General features: G+C 40.5%; 1 protein-coding gene across 3 annotated transcripts in view; it reads left to right on the forward strand.

The window, feature by feature from the left end:
* Window positions 1–16536, forward strand: part of Elf1 (E74 like ETS transcription factor 1) — a 59682-nt gene that overhangs the window by 39565 nt on the left and 3581 nt on the right. For 2 of the 3 annotated variants that reach the window (XM_055609992.1, XM_055609991.1), the window contains 6 exons: window positions 271–448; window positions 4516–4623; window positions 6256–6420; window positions 8776–8859; window positions 9842–10034; window positions 12050–12499. In XM_055609992.1, the coding sequence (XP_055465967.1) occupies window positions 271–448; window positions 4516–4623; window positions 6256–6420; window positions 8776–8859; window positions 9842–10034; window positions 12050–12499 (1178 nt within the window). The remainder of the gene's footprint in view (window positions 1–270; window positions 449–4515; window positions 4624–6255; window positions 6421–8775; window positions 8860–9841; window positions 10035–12049; window positions 12500–16536) is intronic. The other variant, XM_055609993.1, reaches the window with a different exon arrangement.

Here is a 16536-nt window from a genome sequence, read left to right on the forward strand (position 1 = left end):
CACACACACACACACACACACACACACACACACACACACACACACACGATGATATAGGGACTAAATTGCTGTAAACTGTAAAAAGGGTTTGGTGTAGATCAGTGGTTGAATTTTTGCCTAGCTTACATTAGTCCCTGGGTAAAGTCCTCACTTAAGAAAATACAAACAAATAAAGCTGAGTGTCAAGTGTTTTTTGAAAAAGTAACTAAAATCTTTTTGGATTGTATCCAGCAAAAGCAAAACTTTTCTCTTCCCCTTCCACCCCTGCAGCTTGGCGACCCTGCTATATTTCCTGCTGTCATTGTGGAACATGTTCCTGGTGCTGATATTCTCAATAGTTATGCTGGTCTAGCCTGTGTGGAAGAGCCTAATGACATGATTACTGAGAGTTCACTGGATGTTGCTGAAGAAGAAATCGTAGACGACGATGATGACATCACCCTTACAGGTGTGTGGGTTTCTATTATAGGTGGTCAGGATCTGGGCCAGATGTATCTAGGTTTTTGATCTTTTACCCAAAGATTTGAAAATAACGTTTCACACAGATTTGCAAAAGAAATAAGGTAACTTTATTAAAAGCAGAGCAATAACAGAGAATCAAGATTGACAGTGGTCCAAAGCATGAGATTATTCAAGGGCCCCAGGACAAAACTTAGGGTCTTTTTTAAATGCCGCTTAGCAGGAGGAAGGGGTGGCTACTGAAATGTATAGTTTGTGTGGCTATTTTCATTGATAGATTAGGTTATATCATTGTTTTCTTCTATTATGCATTCCCCACCCTGTGATGCATCTGGTTTCAATTATATGCACGTCCAATTATGAATAGTCAGAAGAGCTCTCTAAAAATTACTGGCAGTCACAGTTTAGCCTTACTGTCCTTGCAAGTATTCCTTATCTTAATCCTCCTGCTATCATCTTACCTAAGTAGTATACATTTGTTAAGAAGAGGAAATGATCATTGGTTGTAATATCATTAACCAACCCCAAGTCCTACTTAACATTTTACCAGTTGCCCATATTGCCTTCTGTCTAGGATACCTATCTGTACTGCTATGTGCCATTCTCTCATTACTTAGACTCAGCAGTTTGTCACTGTCCCTCTGTCATAACCTTCATACATTGGAGGTATACTAGGTATATGTTCTGTAGAATGTCCCTCAATTTTAGCTGTATAGAACATTTATATGTTAACGCATATCTTATCCAAATAGTACACAAATAGCATTATTAACTTAATCCATTGTTTTAAGTTTGTCAAAATATCTATCATTTAATTCTGATAGTAATTTAAACAAAGCAGACGTTTAGGGAGGTTAAATTGAATACTGTGCCTAAGATTGCATTCCTATTGAGGTAACACCTAATTTCCATGCTATTTTCTTAGTGAACACCGTGGTTATGGTTACCTCAAGCATGCTAGGCCTGAGCTTAATCACTGACTGAGCTGTTCTTCCAGTGTTTAGATTCACTTTTTCTTCTTGGTTAGAACAAATTGATGAATGTTTTTTGGTGGTTAAACTTGCTTCTTCATTACCAGTAAGCAAGCAGGGTTGGTCAGATTCGAGTTTGTGTTTATTGCTGGCTGTGCTCAGAATTATTTTGTGATGACTGCTGCCGTTATGTGTCTGCTGTGACTTAACTAGACTGACAGGTTTTGCAGTGTATTCCTATGTAACTTCAAGCCTTAGAGTTGAGCTCTATTCAGTGTTAGTTGGAAACCAATGTCTTCTGGAAGGGTGCTTATTCCTGGGCTTAGTCATCAATAAAGAACATTGATCCCCAAAGAAGAAATTGAAAGTAGGAAAGCAGGCCAAGGATCTTTAGAAAAAGGAACTGTTTCCTTTAGAGAATTATTCCTTTGCATTTAGAGCTGAAGACAGCAAATGACAAGATACAGACAGGTGCCTTCCTAGAAAACAGAAAAGTCCTCGGTTCAGAAAGCAAGCCAGACCTTAAAGCCAGAATATTTGTAGCTTGTGTCTTCTCCCTTCCTTTCTCTTCTCACCAGTCAAGCCTTTAGATCCCTTGTGCTTAGCTAAGCCATGTGATGAGAAGGGGAAGAGAGGGCAAGGCGGTGCTAAGGCGGTGCTAAGCCCGTGAGAAGCTGTGGGGAAGGCCGGGAATGACATGGGCAGAGCAGCACTGCCTTGTTTGCCGGGGCTAGTGTGACACAGTCTACCATCAACTAGCTGACAGAAAAACTTTTCCTTGTGGGTTAAAGTTCTGGCCTACTGGTGTCTTTCTCCCATGCTTGCTGATGACTGTCTTCTCCCCTGTCTTCACAGAGTCTTTCTGACCACTGGCCAAGTCCAGATTTCCTAGAGGGTTGACAGAATAATGATTTAGTCTACTGTGACGACCTCATTTTAGCTGGCCTCTTTAAAACCCTGTCTACACACCTTCTGTGGAGTCTGTTGTTTGTTTTGGTTGTAGTACTGGTTGTTCCTGGTGCTGGGGATGGAATCCAGGGCCTTGTGTGTGTAAGAGAGTGCGCTCCCTCTGTGCTCTATCACCACCTGAAAGGAATTTTGAGGGATGCTAATGGAATTATATAATTATTTAATGTTAATTTTTAATACATGATAATATCATTGTGTTAGACTCCTTATCCTTTAGAAATATGAGCTAAAATGCTTACAGATAAAATACAGAGGAGCAGGCCCAGATTTGTAGCTCTAAGACATGGGAGGCAGAGACAGAAGGATCAGCTATTCTAGGCCAGCCTCAGCTACCTAGTGAGTTTGAAGCCAGCATGGGCTATAGTAAGGTCTTCTATTAAAACTGAAAAAAAAAAAAAAAAAAAAAAAGAGCTGGTGAAAACAGCTCAGTGAGTAAAGGCACTTGGTGATAAATGCCTGGTGACTTGAGTTTGATCCCAGGGACCCACATGGTGGCCAGAAAGAGCCAACTCCTTCAGCTTGCCCTCTGACCTCTATGTTTATAGCATGAATGTACATCATACAGATAGATAAATGTAAAAGAGTACAAAAATAATGAACAAAACAACAACTGAACAAATTAATAAAAAGGGAGCCTTGGATTCCTTCACAGTGATCTCTTGTAGGAAGTAAGGGCGTGGGGCTGATGGGAGGGCACAGGTGAAAGACTAACTGCTTGTTTATTGTGTTTGAAGCTGTGAATGAACACAGAGGGCTTTGTTATATTATGTCTTATAAAATTGATTTTGTTCAAAATTCTACTCCTGTAATGATTAATTACTTTATGGTGGCAACTGCCTGTGATCTCACAACTCAAAAGGGAGAAGCAGGAGGATCACTGTACGTCTGAAGCCAGTCTGGTCTTACGTCATTTGTTTTGGGCCATCCAGGGCTATATAACATAGACGAAGTCACTAACAGCCAAAGAGGGGCTGGTGAGAAGGCTCTTACTGTGAAGGCATAACAACCTACGTTCAACCCTCAGAACCTATGTAATGGGGGAAAGAAAGAAATAACTCCATAAACGTGTCTTCTGACCTCCATACACACCTTGTGGGGTGGTCCATATACATATCACGCATATATAGGCATATACAAGATGGTAATAATTTTAAACCCTGTCCTCGAAACAAAACAAAATAAAAAGGCAGTTATCTGGTGGCGGACATCTGGCACTTGGGAGGGTGAGGCAGCAGTATTTCTGCAAGAGGGAATCTAGCCTAAGCTACAGTGTATGTCTCAGTTTGCTTCTTCATTGCTGTGGCAGGCACCATGCCCAAAACAGCTTGGAACGGTGCCCAAAACAGCTTGGAAAAAAAAAGGGTTTATTTGCCTTACACTTCCACACCACACTCCATCATTTAGGGAGGTCAGGGCAGGAACTCAAGGCAGAACCTAGAGGCAGGGACTGAAGCAGAGGCCATGGAGGAATGCTGCTCACTGGCTTGCTCATGGTTTGTTCAGCCTGCCTTTTTAGACAAATTTATTCTTTATTTTATGTGCAAACGTATTTGTCTCCATATAACGTAAGAGTGCACCACATGCCTCCAGGTGCCTGAGGAGGACAGAAGATGCTGTTGGCCACCTGGAGCTCGAGTTAAGGGTGGCTGTGAGCTGCCATACAGGTGAACCATCTCTCTAGACCCTCACCCGCACTGCTTTCTTATAGGTGGTACCACCCATAGTGGGCTAGGCACTCAATCAGTCCAGGCTAATCTGATGGGAACATTTTTTTAATTGAGGTTTCTTCTTCCTAGATGACTCAAGCCTTTGTCAAATTGACAAAAGTCAATACATACATATATACAGACCTATATACCCACATGCATACAAATAAAAATAATAAAGTAAATAAACAAAACAAAAAAACTAGCTAGCATAGTGTGAGACCTTTGATACACCCGCCTCAGATTTGGCATTATGGCATATGTTCTGTATTTTATAGTTTATATGCATACAAGCTACAAGCTCAATGTTAAGTGGTATATCCTGATTCAGGAGATGAACACTGTGAACAAATTTCAGAGCAGCATATCCTATTTCAAAGTAGCTAATACTATGTTTTTCTTTATTGTAGTTGAGGCTTCTTGTCATAATGGAGATGAAACAATCGAGACCATTGAGGCTGCTGAGGCACTCCTCAATATGGATTCTCCCAGTCCTATACTGGATGACAAACGAATAAGTGAGTGCTAAAGATTGCTCATGTCTGTATATATTGCAAAGCTGTTCTTGCCATCTCCATTAGATAGTAAACATCAAGGGAACAGAAGAGGCTGTCTTTCTTCTTTTCTTCTGTAGGTCCCGAGCACATTGTAAGAGACAAATTCCAGGTGTAGTACCTTTGTTAAAAGTGCTGCTTAACTGATTTAAAATTGATGAACTTTTTAGAATAAAAAAGTAATTTGTCCTTTATGAAATACAGATTATGCAAAGTTGTTTTTTTCCCGGACATAGTATTTTTATTATTTATTTGGGAGTTTCATAGAATGTGCCCCATCACACTTTCAAACTCTTCACCTGTTTTTGTTGTTGTTTTGTTTTGTTTGTTTTCTGTTTTTCAAGACAGGGTTTCTCTGTGTAGTCCAGGCTCTCCTGGACTCGCTTTGTAGAGCAGGCTGGCCTAGAACTCACAGAGATCCTTCTGCCTCTGCCTCCTGAGTTCTGGGATTATTTCATTTTTAAAAACTTTATGTGCATCAGTGTTTTGCCTGCAAGTCTGCACGTGCAGTGCATGAGTGTAGCGTCAGGAGAGGCCAGAGAGGGAGCTTCCCATCCTCGAAATGGGCAGTAGCAGGTTGTGAGTCATGATGTGGGTGCTAGAAACTGACCCCTGCTCTTCTGGAAGAGCACAGACTGCTCCTAATTGCTGAGCCATCCTTTCACCCTCACATCGGTTTTGAACTCAGACTAGTGTATAGCCATCTCTACTCTAATTGTAGTAGAGGCAAAAACTTATTGACAAATTTCCTAACCATTTGTTGTATAAAATTCATTGCTAGGTTATTAACTTATTTTTTTAATGTACTTCTCCTTTGGGCCTTTCTGACAAGGGGGAACTGAAACTTAAAAGCATAGTTACTAAGTCACTTCAAGGTACTTACTGAACGTGCTGCACACAGCAGCATGTTAGGCAATGGCGTAGTAGAAAACGAATACCTGTTACTTCTTTCTTCAATCTTGCAGCTTAATTTCTAAGTCATTCATGTGTGTAAATAAGTATAAAAGCCAGAAACAAAGACCACAGAAGTGATAGCATAGTGTTCTGGAGGCAGTGGCACTCTAGCTTTAAGGAGAGAATGTTTTAACCAAATTGCAATCACCCTTCATTAGCTAGAAGAGAAAGGAGTGAATATTCAACTGAGAAGGAATATATCTGGACTCTAAGTTGTAAAATATTTTTTGAGAGATGTTTTCGTTCTTATGGCAAAAGTGTGAAGTTTCATGTGAGTGGGAAAGGAGGTGGAAAGGGAGGTTTGGTTTAGATTGTGGAGATGTTGAGGGGCATGCTGTACAGTTTGGGTTATTTGTTCTGTTTTTTTTGTCGGTAAATTTTAGGGAGATTTTTTTTTTTTGCTATGATTTTTATTGTTTTTAGAGAACAAAGCATTTGTATGGCAGTCTAATGACAGAAACTGAGTTTCAGAGAGCAGACGAGGGGAAGGAAGGTAAGATAGACTGTGGTAGGAAGCCATGCCTGGTGTGCTTTAGGATCCTTGATTTATGGCAGAGGAAATACAAAGTGAGAGTTTATAGAAACAGTAAATGATTTTGTTTATAATATACAACTGATTATAATTTATTTCATTTCCATTAGATAATAATATATTTAGTTCCTCTGAAGATGACATTGCTGCCCCCATCACCCATGTGTCTGTCACATTAGATGGTATTCCTGAAGTGATGGAAACTCAGCAAGTGCAAGAGACAAATACAGACTTCCCAGGAGCCTCCTCCCCAGAACAGCCTAAAAGAAAGAAAGGTGAGTGTCTAACTTACTTAGGTCATACAGTCAGTACTGATGTGGAATCCAGATAAACTTTTTATTAGAGGGTGTTTCTCCACCAGTTAAGATATGTAAGAAAAACATGAAACGCAAAACAAATTAAGGTAGTTCTTAATATAAGTCATTAAAATATCTTAGGCACTTAAAATAGTTGATCTATCTCACTTGATCTGAAAGATTTTCCAGCTCTTTGTCATTTATTACATTTATGTTCAAATGTGTATGATCGAGAGGCACGAGAGAGCATGTGTGTGTGAATGTATGTATGTATGTATGTATGTACATGTATGTAGGTGTCTATGTGCCATGGTGCATGTGTGGAGGTCAGAGAACAACTTGAATGGAGTTTATTCTCTCCTTTTTTCATGTGTGACCATGGGCTGTAACTCAGGTTGGCAAGCTTGGTGGCAAATGAGCCAACTTGCCAGCCCAGATTTTTCAATTATTAAAGCCTCAAGTTTGTATCTAAATTCAATTCTTAATGTTGTTATTATTACTTTGTTTTTTCGAGACATGGTTTCTCTGTGTACCTTGCCTGTCCTGGACTCGCTTTGTAGACCAGGCTGGCCTCAAACTCACAGAGATCTGCCTGCTTCTGCCTCCCTAGGTGCTAGGATTACAGCAGTTTATCGGAATTCTTTTATCCAACACTTCTGTCCTTCTCTTCAACCCAATAAGACAAAAAAGGTCTGTGGGTATGGTTAGCTTTGCTTTGAGGGCATAGTTTGTGGCCTTCCTTTTCTTTCATTATTCTTTGTTTTATTATTTTATTTATATCCTACAAGATTTTATCTTTTATTCATTTAATTATGTGTGTGTGCACATGCGTGTGTGGCTGCTCACATAGGTGTCATGTGGGTGCTGGGAAGAGAACCCCAGTGCTCTGCAGGAGCAGTGAGTACTCTTAATAACTGAGCCATCTCTCCAGCCTGTTCATCTGTTTTGAGAAAAAAAAGAATGTCCCAGATGTCTCTCAACAGAGGAATGGATACAGAAATTGTGGTACATTTACACAATGGAATCATGACATTTGCAGGCAAATAGTGGGATCTAGAAAAGATCATCCTGAGTGAGCTATCCCAGAAGCAGAAAGACATACATGGTATATACTCACTTATAAGTGGGTAGTAGACTTATAATATAGGATAAACATACTAAAATCTGTACACCTAAAGAAGCTAAATAAGAAGGAGGATCCTGGGTAAGATGATCAATCCTCACTTAGAAAGACAAATGGGATGGACATTGGAAGAAGGAGAAAACAAGTAACAGGACAGGAGCCTACCACAATGCCTCTGAAAGACTTTCCCTGGCAGTGTATCAAATCAGATGCTGAGACTCATAGCCAAACTTTGGGCAGAGTGCAGGGAATCATATGAAAGAAGGAGGAGTTAGTTAGACCTGGAGAGGACAGGAGTGCCACAAGGAGAGCAACAGAACCAAATTATCTGGGCACAGAGGTCTTTTGTGAGACTGATACTTCAACCAAGAACCAAGGTCCATTCCTAGAACCCCTGCTCAGAGGTAACCCATGGCAGCTCAGTATCCTAGTAGCTTTCCTACTAAGGGGAATAGAGTCTGTCTCTGACATGAACTCAGTAGCTGGCTCTTTGACCACCCCACCCCACCCTGGAAGGAGGAACATTCTTGCTAGGCCACAGAGGAGGACATTGCAGCCAGTCATGATGAGACCTGATAAGCTAGAGTCAGAAAGAAGGAGAGGAGGACCTCTCCTATCAGTGGAGTTGTAGAGGGGCAGGGAGGAGATGAGGGAGGGAGGATACAATTGGGAGGGAATGAGGGAGGGGGTTACAGCTGGGTTACAAAGTGAATAAAAAGTAATTCATGTAAAAAATAAAAATTTAATTAAAAAAGGAATATTCAAAATTTTAAGAGAAAGCACTAGTGTGGCAGTTCCAAAGAAAATCCGGTATTTGAAATTCAATCTCATTTTCTTTTGACAGGTGAGCCAAAGGGTAATTTCTGTGTTTTTTTTTTTTTTTTTTAACCAACTCTACTCCCATCCCCAGGGATTAAACTCCAGGCTTGTGAATGCTAGGCAATCACTCTGATGTTGAACTGTGTCTTTAGCCCTGAAGTATAATTTCATATATAAGCAATTATTTGTGATCTAACTTACTTAATGTTTAATTTTTCCTGAAGTTATTTTTCTTTTAGGTAGCATTTTCAGAGACTAGTTTGTATGACTCCTGTATGAAAGTTTGGAACTTGAAACTATTAATAAACAATAAGATAGTAGAACTTTTAATGAAAAGAAATTTTCTTTCAATTTTGAGGGCAAAAACTTATACAGAGATATTCTGATTTCAGGAAGAAAAACAAAACCACCACGACCAGATTCCCCAGCCACTACACCAAATATATCTGTGAAGAAGAAAAATAAAGATGGAAAGGGTAAGTGCTCAGATATCTTTATCGCACAGGGTTAGTGCCCTCTCCTCTCTCTATTCTTCTCTGTATTCTACCCTTGTTACTCTTTTTGGCTTACTTTTAAGTGTGTGTGTATGTGTGCGGAGCACATGTGTGTGTGCTTCCGTGTGTGTGTGTGTGTGTGTCTGTGTGTGTGTGTATGTGTGTGAAAGAGAAGACTGTGACATGTATAACCAATGAATGACTACCTTGGGTGTGTTAAACCTTGTAGTCTGGGTGGGTCTTGAACTCCCTAGCAGCTGAGGGTGATCTTGAACTACTAAGATTACAGGTGTCACACCACCAAAACCAGCTCATGACTTTTCTTGTTGTAGCCAGATAGAGCATGCTGTTGCCCAGAGCTTATAAGATACTGTCATCGATTTCTGTAACCAGGCTGGTAAGAAAGTAGCCTACAGAACCATTTCAGTTATTTTCATTTTTCTGTAAAAATAATCCATTAATGCATTCAGCAAAGTCTTGCAGCAGTTTAGCTAATCTGCAGTTTCTCTTTGTAGAGCCTTAACTGTGGTGTGTTGGAGTTCTAGTGTTTTCACAACTCTCGCTCCATTTTGAAGAACACTGTCGTCACTGGTCTGCTGCTTCTGATACACAGAGAACAACTGTTGGATTGTTTTTTTTTTTTTTTTATTACTTTTGATGTTTTCTCTGTGTGATGGTTTTTAAAGAGCAGACAGAAATGATCTCAGTGTTTTCCCTTAGGTCATCATGAATACAGTTGACAAGACTGCTATAGGTACATCATTTATGGGATTAGTAAGGTTTCTACTAGACCCTAAGAATTATGACCATATTCATACTGAGGGATTGCATCTGCTAATTGAGTGAGGTGATATTTTTGTGTGGCTAAAGATGGACCTTTTAAGACTTCTAGTCCTGTGGTTTGTCTGTTTGCGCTGATGTAAAGGCAAGTATGTTCCTGTAAAAGAAATTGATTTTGTTTCAGGAAACACAATTTACCTTTGGGAGTTTCTACTGGCTCTGCTTCAGGACAAAGCTACCTGCCCTAAATACATCAAGTGGACACAGCGAGAAAAGGGCATCTTTAAACTGGTTGATTCTAAAGCTGTGTCTAAATTGTGGGGGAAACACAAAAACAAGCCTGACATGAACTATGAAACCATGGGAAGAGCACTCAGGTACGCGGAGTTTTTGTTATGCTCGGCATATCACTTCCAGGTGTTGAAAAACAGGTGACTTTTCAAAACTTAAAGACTGTGATCGTATTCATGCTGCTTGCTTTTGTGGGCTGGGGGCATGAACCCAGGGCCCTGTGCATGCTAGACAAGCACTCTCTACCGCTGAGCTGTGTCCCCAGCCTGTGAATAGCATTTACGGAAGGTCACAGTACTCACACAAGCCAGCATGCTTGTAAAGTTAAAGCTTACTCTGGTTGAGGAAAATACTTTTCTTCTACAAATAATCATGCAAATAGCAGACTCTGGTGTGGAAGTCAAGCATCCAGATTCTGAAGCTTTTAAGCAACAATAAGAGAGTTAGGAAGTTTGGATTTGAGGGCATTTCCAAGTTTGGATGTTCAACTGGTAAGATCTATGCAAATATTTAATAGGATTTCAAAAGCACCTCCAAAACCTTGATTCTAAGCATTTCAGAAATTACATACTCAACCTGTGTTTCACTTACAAAAATATCAGAAAATGTATAAAATGTTAACATGTTGAATCTTATGGTAGAATAATGAATACTTCAATATTGATATTAGATAAAAGAAATTTAAGCCCATTTTTGTTTTGCTTCTCTATGACTAAATCATTTAGTTATTCCCAATATGTGTTGTTTGAGAAAGACTTGAAATAGAAATGATTAGGAGATGTATGGCTTGTTGATCTTAAATTAGAATTCTCCCTTCTCCTCCTTCCTTTTTCTTCTTTTTCCTCCTCTTTTTTGAAACAGGCTTGCACTATGTAAACCATGCTGGCCTTGAACTCACAGAATTCACCTGCTTCTACCTTGAGAGTGCTAGGATGTGCATCATTGTGCCTGGCTTGTTTAGCTGCTGCTGCTGCTGCTGCTTCTTCTCCTTCTCCTCTTTTTATCCCTCTTCTTCTTCTTACTCCTTCTGTCTCGTCCTCTTCTTCTTCAGAGTTAGAACTTACTAAGTTTTTTTTTAGAGATTTCTGTTATACATATGAATATTTTGTTGGCATATATGTCTGTGCATTGTGTGGGCGCCTGATGCCTACAGAGGTCAGAAGAAGGCATTGGATCCCTTGAAATTGGAGTTATAGACATTATGTGGGTGCTGGGTCCGCTTCAGAACAAGTGCTCTTAACTGCTGAGTCATCTCTCCAGCCCTAAGGAAAGGTTTTAATGTAGAGTTAAGGACCAACATTTGAGGAGAGAGAAACTTAGGGAAAGAACATTATACACAAAAGTCATAAATGTCCTTGATTTTATTAAAACCACTAACATTTGAATCACTAAATTTTGCATAATTAAGTTAAACTTAAACATTTATGATTTCATACTAGTAAGTCAGAGAGTGGTGGGAAATGATTTCTTGAGGTTTGTAGTAGATTTGATTATTCTAGCAAATTGGCAACAGAGTATGTATGAAAGAAAAAAGGAAAGCAAAGGTCTAGTTGTTCTTCACAGTTCCCTACTCAAAATTCATCCTAGATTTGCTTGTTAATGAGGGCTTGCATGTGGTGTTTGTGGGCATGCGCTTGGTGCATGTGGTGGAGGTTAGAGGTCAGTGTTTGGGTATCTTCCTTGATCACTCTCCATATTGTATTTTGATATAGGTCTCTCACTGAGCCTGGAGCTCATTGCTTCAGCTAGACTGCTCAGTTAGCAAACCGGAGAGCTCTGCCTCTCTTTCTCCTCAGCACAGGACTACAGATATGTCTACTGGGCCCAGCCCTTGCATGGATCCTTGGGATTGGAGCTGAGGGTCTTAAGCAAGCAGGCACTTTATTAAGTCTCTTTTCAGTCCCTCATAAGGGTTTAATCTGTGTATAAAAATTTTAAAAATATATAAGTAAATAAAAACCCACGAACAAACAAATTTCTTCACTTTTAAACTTCAGCCCTAAAATTTTATGGTTAGGAAAAATGGATTTTGTTTAATGTCATTTTAACTTATATTTAAATGATCTAATAAGATGTTGTTGAAATTGTCTGCTTTGACTAGGTACTATTACCAAAGAGGTATTCTTGCAAAAGTGGAAGGTCAGCGCTTGGTGTATCAGTTTAAAGAAATGCCAAAAGACCTCATATACATAGATGAGGAGGATCCGAGTTCCAGCATAGAGTCTTCAGATCAGCCCTTATCATCTACAACCACATTAAGTCGCAATCAAGCAAGCCGATCAAGAGCATCTTCAAGTCCGGGAATAAAAGGAGGGCCCACAACAATTCTAAAAACAGGGAATTCTAAAGCTACAAAACCCAAAGATCTCATGGAAGGTGGACAGTCATCAGAGGTTTTGAGGACAGTGCAGCCCTCACAGTCTCCTTTTCCTACCCAGTTCTTCCGGACTGTTCATGTAGTGCAGCCAGTACAAGCTATCCCAGAAGCAGAAGCCACAATACCCAGCACCATACAGGAAGAAACAGCGAATTCTCCAGTTCCAAGTATTAGGTGAGGCAACAAAGTGACCAGAGCGCGTCGCCCATGGGGTATCCTCAGAGAAGGCACTGTTTGTTAGTGGGCCAGGGCTCAGAGGGTAGAATTCCGGGTCAGCAGATTGTTTCAGGAGCAAAGTTATATCAGCTCTCCAATTCTATCGGTGGTTCCTTTTTTATTTTTAATTATGTGTGTATGTATGGGGGATTTGTGTACCTGACTTCAGGTGCCTGTGAATGCCTGAGATACTAGATCCTTTGGAGCTGGAGTTATAGACAGTTGTGAGTTGCTGGGTGTGTGTGTTGGGAATTGAATTTCTGTCCTCTGTAGTACAGGCTCCTAACCACTGACTCATCTTTCACAACTGAGACGTTCAGGATTCACTGAATATATGTTATCACCTGGGAAACCCTGTATCAGAACACTTCTGAAACCCAAGTGGGAAGGTCAGGAGTCAGGTTCTCTTCTTCAGGTGTGAAAATCCTGTCTTTAGATTGGGCTTCTGAAAAATTTAGGTCTGTTCTCATTTGATTTTAGAATAAGGCAAGATATAATAGGCCAAAATTAAATGGATGTTTACAGTTCTTAGGGTTTGTCTTAGTTTGAGTTACTATTGCTGTGAAGAAACATCATGGCCCAAAGTTGGTTGGGGCGGAAAGGTTTTATTTTGCTTATACTTACACTTCGTAGTCCATCACTGAAGGAAGTCCAGACAGGAACTCAAACAAGGTGACAACCTGGAGGCAGGCACTGATGCAGAGGCCATGGAGGAGTGCTGCTCACTGGCTTGCTCCTCATAGCTTGCTTAGCCTACTTTCTTAGAGCACCCAGGACCGCCAGTCCAGGGATGGCCCCACCCACAGTAGGCTGCTCCCCACCCCACACTAATTAAGAATATGCTCTACAGTTTGATCTCAGAAAGGAATTTTCTCGGTTGGGATTTCCTCCTTTTAGATGACTGTAGCTTGTGTAAAGTTGACATACACCAGCCAGCACTGGTTGTATTCCTTTATCCTCCCGTGAGTTTCTAGAACATGAGTTAGAAGTTGAATTTTATTGGACCTGGGAGAGGCACTGCCTCTTTAATTTGGGTTACTATTGCTCTGATGAAACACCATGACTAAAAGCAAGATGGGGAGGAAAGGGTTTATGTAAATTTATGTAAATCACAGGAATTATCATCAACATCTCAATTTTTCCTTTGAGTCAATTTATAATGTATGCACTCAATGGGGCAGTCCATTTTTGTTAATACTTATCCAGGCACTAATAGTTTGTCTTAAGGTCTTTAAAATTATCCCCAGAAAAATACCTAACACTGTAGGTTTACCTTAACAGTAAGGTAACACAGTAGGAAGAATGTCTGCCAACCCTTTTTCAGCCCTCCAGCTTTGCCAGTTATTAAATGTACAGCTCAATCGACTATGAGGAATATTTTTTCATTAGAAAACAAAACCAACTGGTATTTAACAGTACAGGTGGTTGTGACAATTAAATGACACTTCTTGACACCTGAGTCATTTTTCAACACAAGCTAAATGTTATATAATGAGAAAATTCTCAGAAATTCTGATGAATCATAAGTCAGCAATATGATACCTCTTAGTTACAAGCCACTTAGGAGTTTTAGAAAGTAGTTAACGTGAAAAAAACTGATGCAGTGTAATTGGATACAACTGATGATTTAATTATAAGGGAAAATGTTTGGAAATTCCTGTGGCTGCAGGGACTTTATGGTGTCTTTATGTTTTAATATCTACACTTTCTTTGACATGATCTCCTGTAGCCCAGGATGGCCTCAGATTTGATATGTAAGAGGATGGCTTTGAACGTTCGGTCCTCCTGCCTCTTTCTCCTGAGTGCTGAGATTATAGGAGTCCGACACATGCCCAGTTTCTGGTTGGTTCTGAGACGAAGCCTTCATATGCAGCTGAGGCAGGGTGTGCAATCCTCTCGCCTCTGCTTCCCATGTGTTGTGATTTCAAGCCTGCGCTATTATAATGTACAAAAATGTTTATAGCAAGAATTGCTCTATAATTTACATAAGTCACTATATGTATACTGTAGGTAGTAATATGTTTCCTGAGAGAGCAATCTTATCATGAAATGGCTGTGTTTTTTTTAAAATTGAACAAAATAATTGACGACTACAGATAGCTCTAATTAGCAATATGCAGATTTCAAAGAGCACTGTGCTATACTGCAGAGAAGGTAAAGGAATGGGGACAGCACATAGTGAAGAAATAGCATATAATGGTATTCATGGGATAGGGTAATGGGTGGGAATCACAGAAATTCATGTATATGTGTGTGTCAGAGAGTTAAAAACTAAAATGGTAAATACTCATCTTTAGTTGGTGTTACTCAGCACATAAGAAGAAGTGTGTGTTATAATGGTTAGGCCCACAGGCCCTGAAGACGGCTGCCTTATCTGTTTCCCTTAAGGAAGTTGTCAGCCTCTGCAATAAAGCGTCCCATGTAAAACGAGGGTCATTGCCTTTACAAGGTGGCAAGGTCATACATATTTACAGACTTCTGTGACAAATGACAAATGCTCTTTCATCTATAGATTTATGTAAGCGCTTAGTATGGGAAGGTCTTGCGACTTTATTTTTAAAAGTGGTGTCTCCTTGGATATAGTGATAGTGTTGGTAAAAACACACACAAAGTAGCAAAACGTTTTTCCTTAAAGAGAGAGCATGTGAAATGCTGCAAGGGAGTAGTGGACTGACTACTTGGGGTGGGGTGCCCCAGAACAGTAGTTAATGTTCAGGGCTTTCTTGTTTTGTTTTGTTTGTTTATTTGTTTTGCGTTTTCAAGATAGGGTTTCTCTGTGTAACCTTGGCTGTCCTAGACTCACTTTGTAGACCAAGCTGGCCTTGCACTCACAGAGATCCTCCTGCCTCTGCCTCCCTGAGTACTGGGATTATAGGTGTGCACCACCATGCCTGGTTATGGCTTTCTTTTGGGTTCCAGGAAAGGCTGTTCATTTCTAGGGTTGTATGAGGCTTTGCTTACTATGCATGTCACGATGCATTTCATTTTCGTCTTGCATGACATTGTGCATAGACATAAGGTAGTAAATAGGGGGATTGGGAGGACACAGTTTGCCTTACTGCAGATGTACCTAAAATGAGTTCACTTAGGTTGGGGATCAAGACTCCTATCTGGATATATTCGGAGACACAGTTGAATGGGAACTAACCACAGTGCAGGAGTCACCAAGGTTTGCTAAGAAAGGAACAGCGCATTCCAGTCTCTGACGTGCAGAATGTGTGCAGCCTGATGCAGGTGAGGATCCCAGGCTGCTGAGCCGCCCCTCTGCCTTCCTGTCTCAGTAGTGCACAGCTACAGACTCCTCACTGGGGACACTGAGGGAGAAGGGGCATGATTTTGTGGCCTTATTAGAGTAAGACCCTGTCTGCAAACAAGTAAAAAGGAAAATGTATGGCCAGTGGAATGGCTCAGCGGGTAAAGGCATTTGCTTCAATCATCTAAGTTTTGATTTATGGGACGCGTATGGTGCAAAGAGAGAACTACCTGGACACAAGTTTTTTCTGACATCTACAGGTGTGCCGTGTGGCATGTACGCACTCATGTGCGCGTGCGCGCACACACACACACACACATACATACGTACACACACATCCAGTAAGTATATATTTAAAAGAAAAAAATTGGCCAGGTCAGGTATCTACTCAAACTCTGATTTCCCCAGAGATAACCTTCCTTACATGGGAAGCACAGGGGAGACACAGTATGTTTTGGATAAACCTGGTCCCTAAGGTTTTTTTTTTTTTTTTTTTTTCAATTTACTGTTTGCCTAATACTGCCACACCTTTATTATGAGTCATACTCCTCCCACCTATTAGATCTTTATTACTTAACTCTTGCTCTCTTCTAGCACTGCCCTTCTCGAAAGCTGTTAGAGCTGGGCATGGTGGTGACATGCCTGTAATCTCAACATTCAGGAGGGTCGGTAGGTGTGAAGCCAGCCCAGTCAGCATAGGTTCTAGGCCAGCCAGAGCTATACAGCAAAGGCTCTGTTTCCA

The sequence above is a fragment of the Psammomys obesus genome, unplaced genomic scaffold (genome assembly GCF_907164565.1).
Source record: "Psammomys obesus unplaced genomic scaffold, mPsaObe1.curated_primary_1811, whole genome shotgun sequence".
In the NCBI taxonomy this organism is placed as follows: Eukaryota; Metazoa; Chordata; class Mammalia; order Rodentia; family Muridae; genus Psammomys; species Psammomys obesus.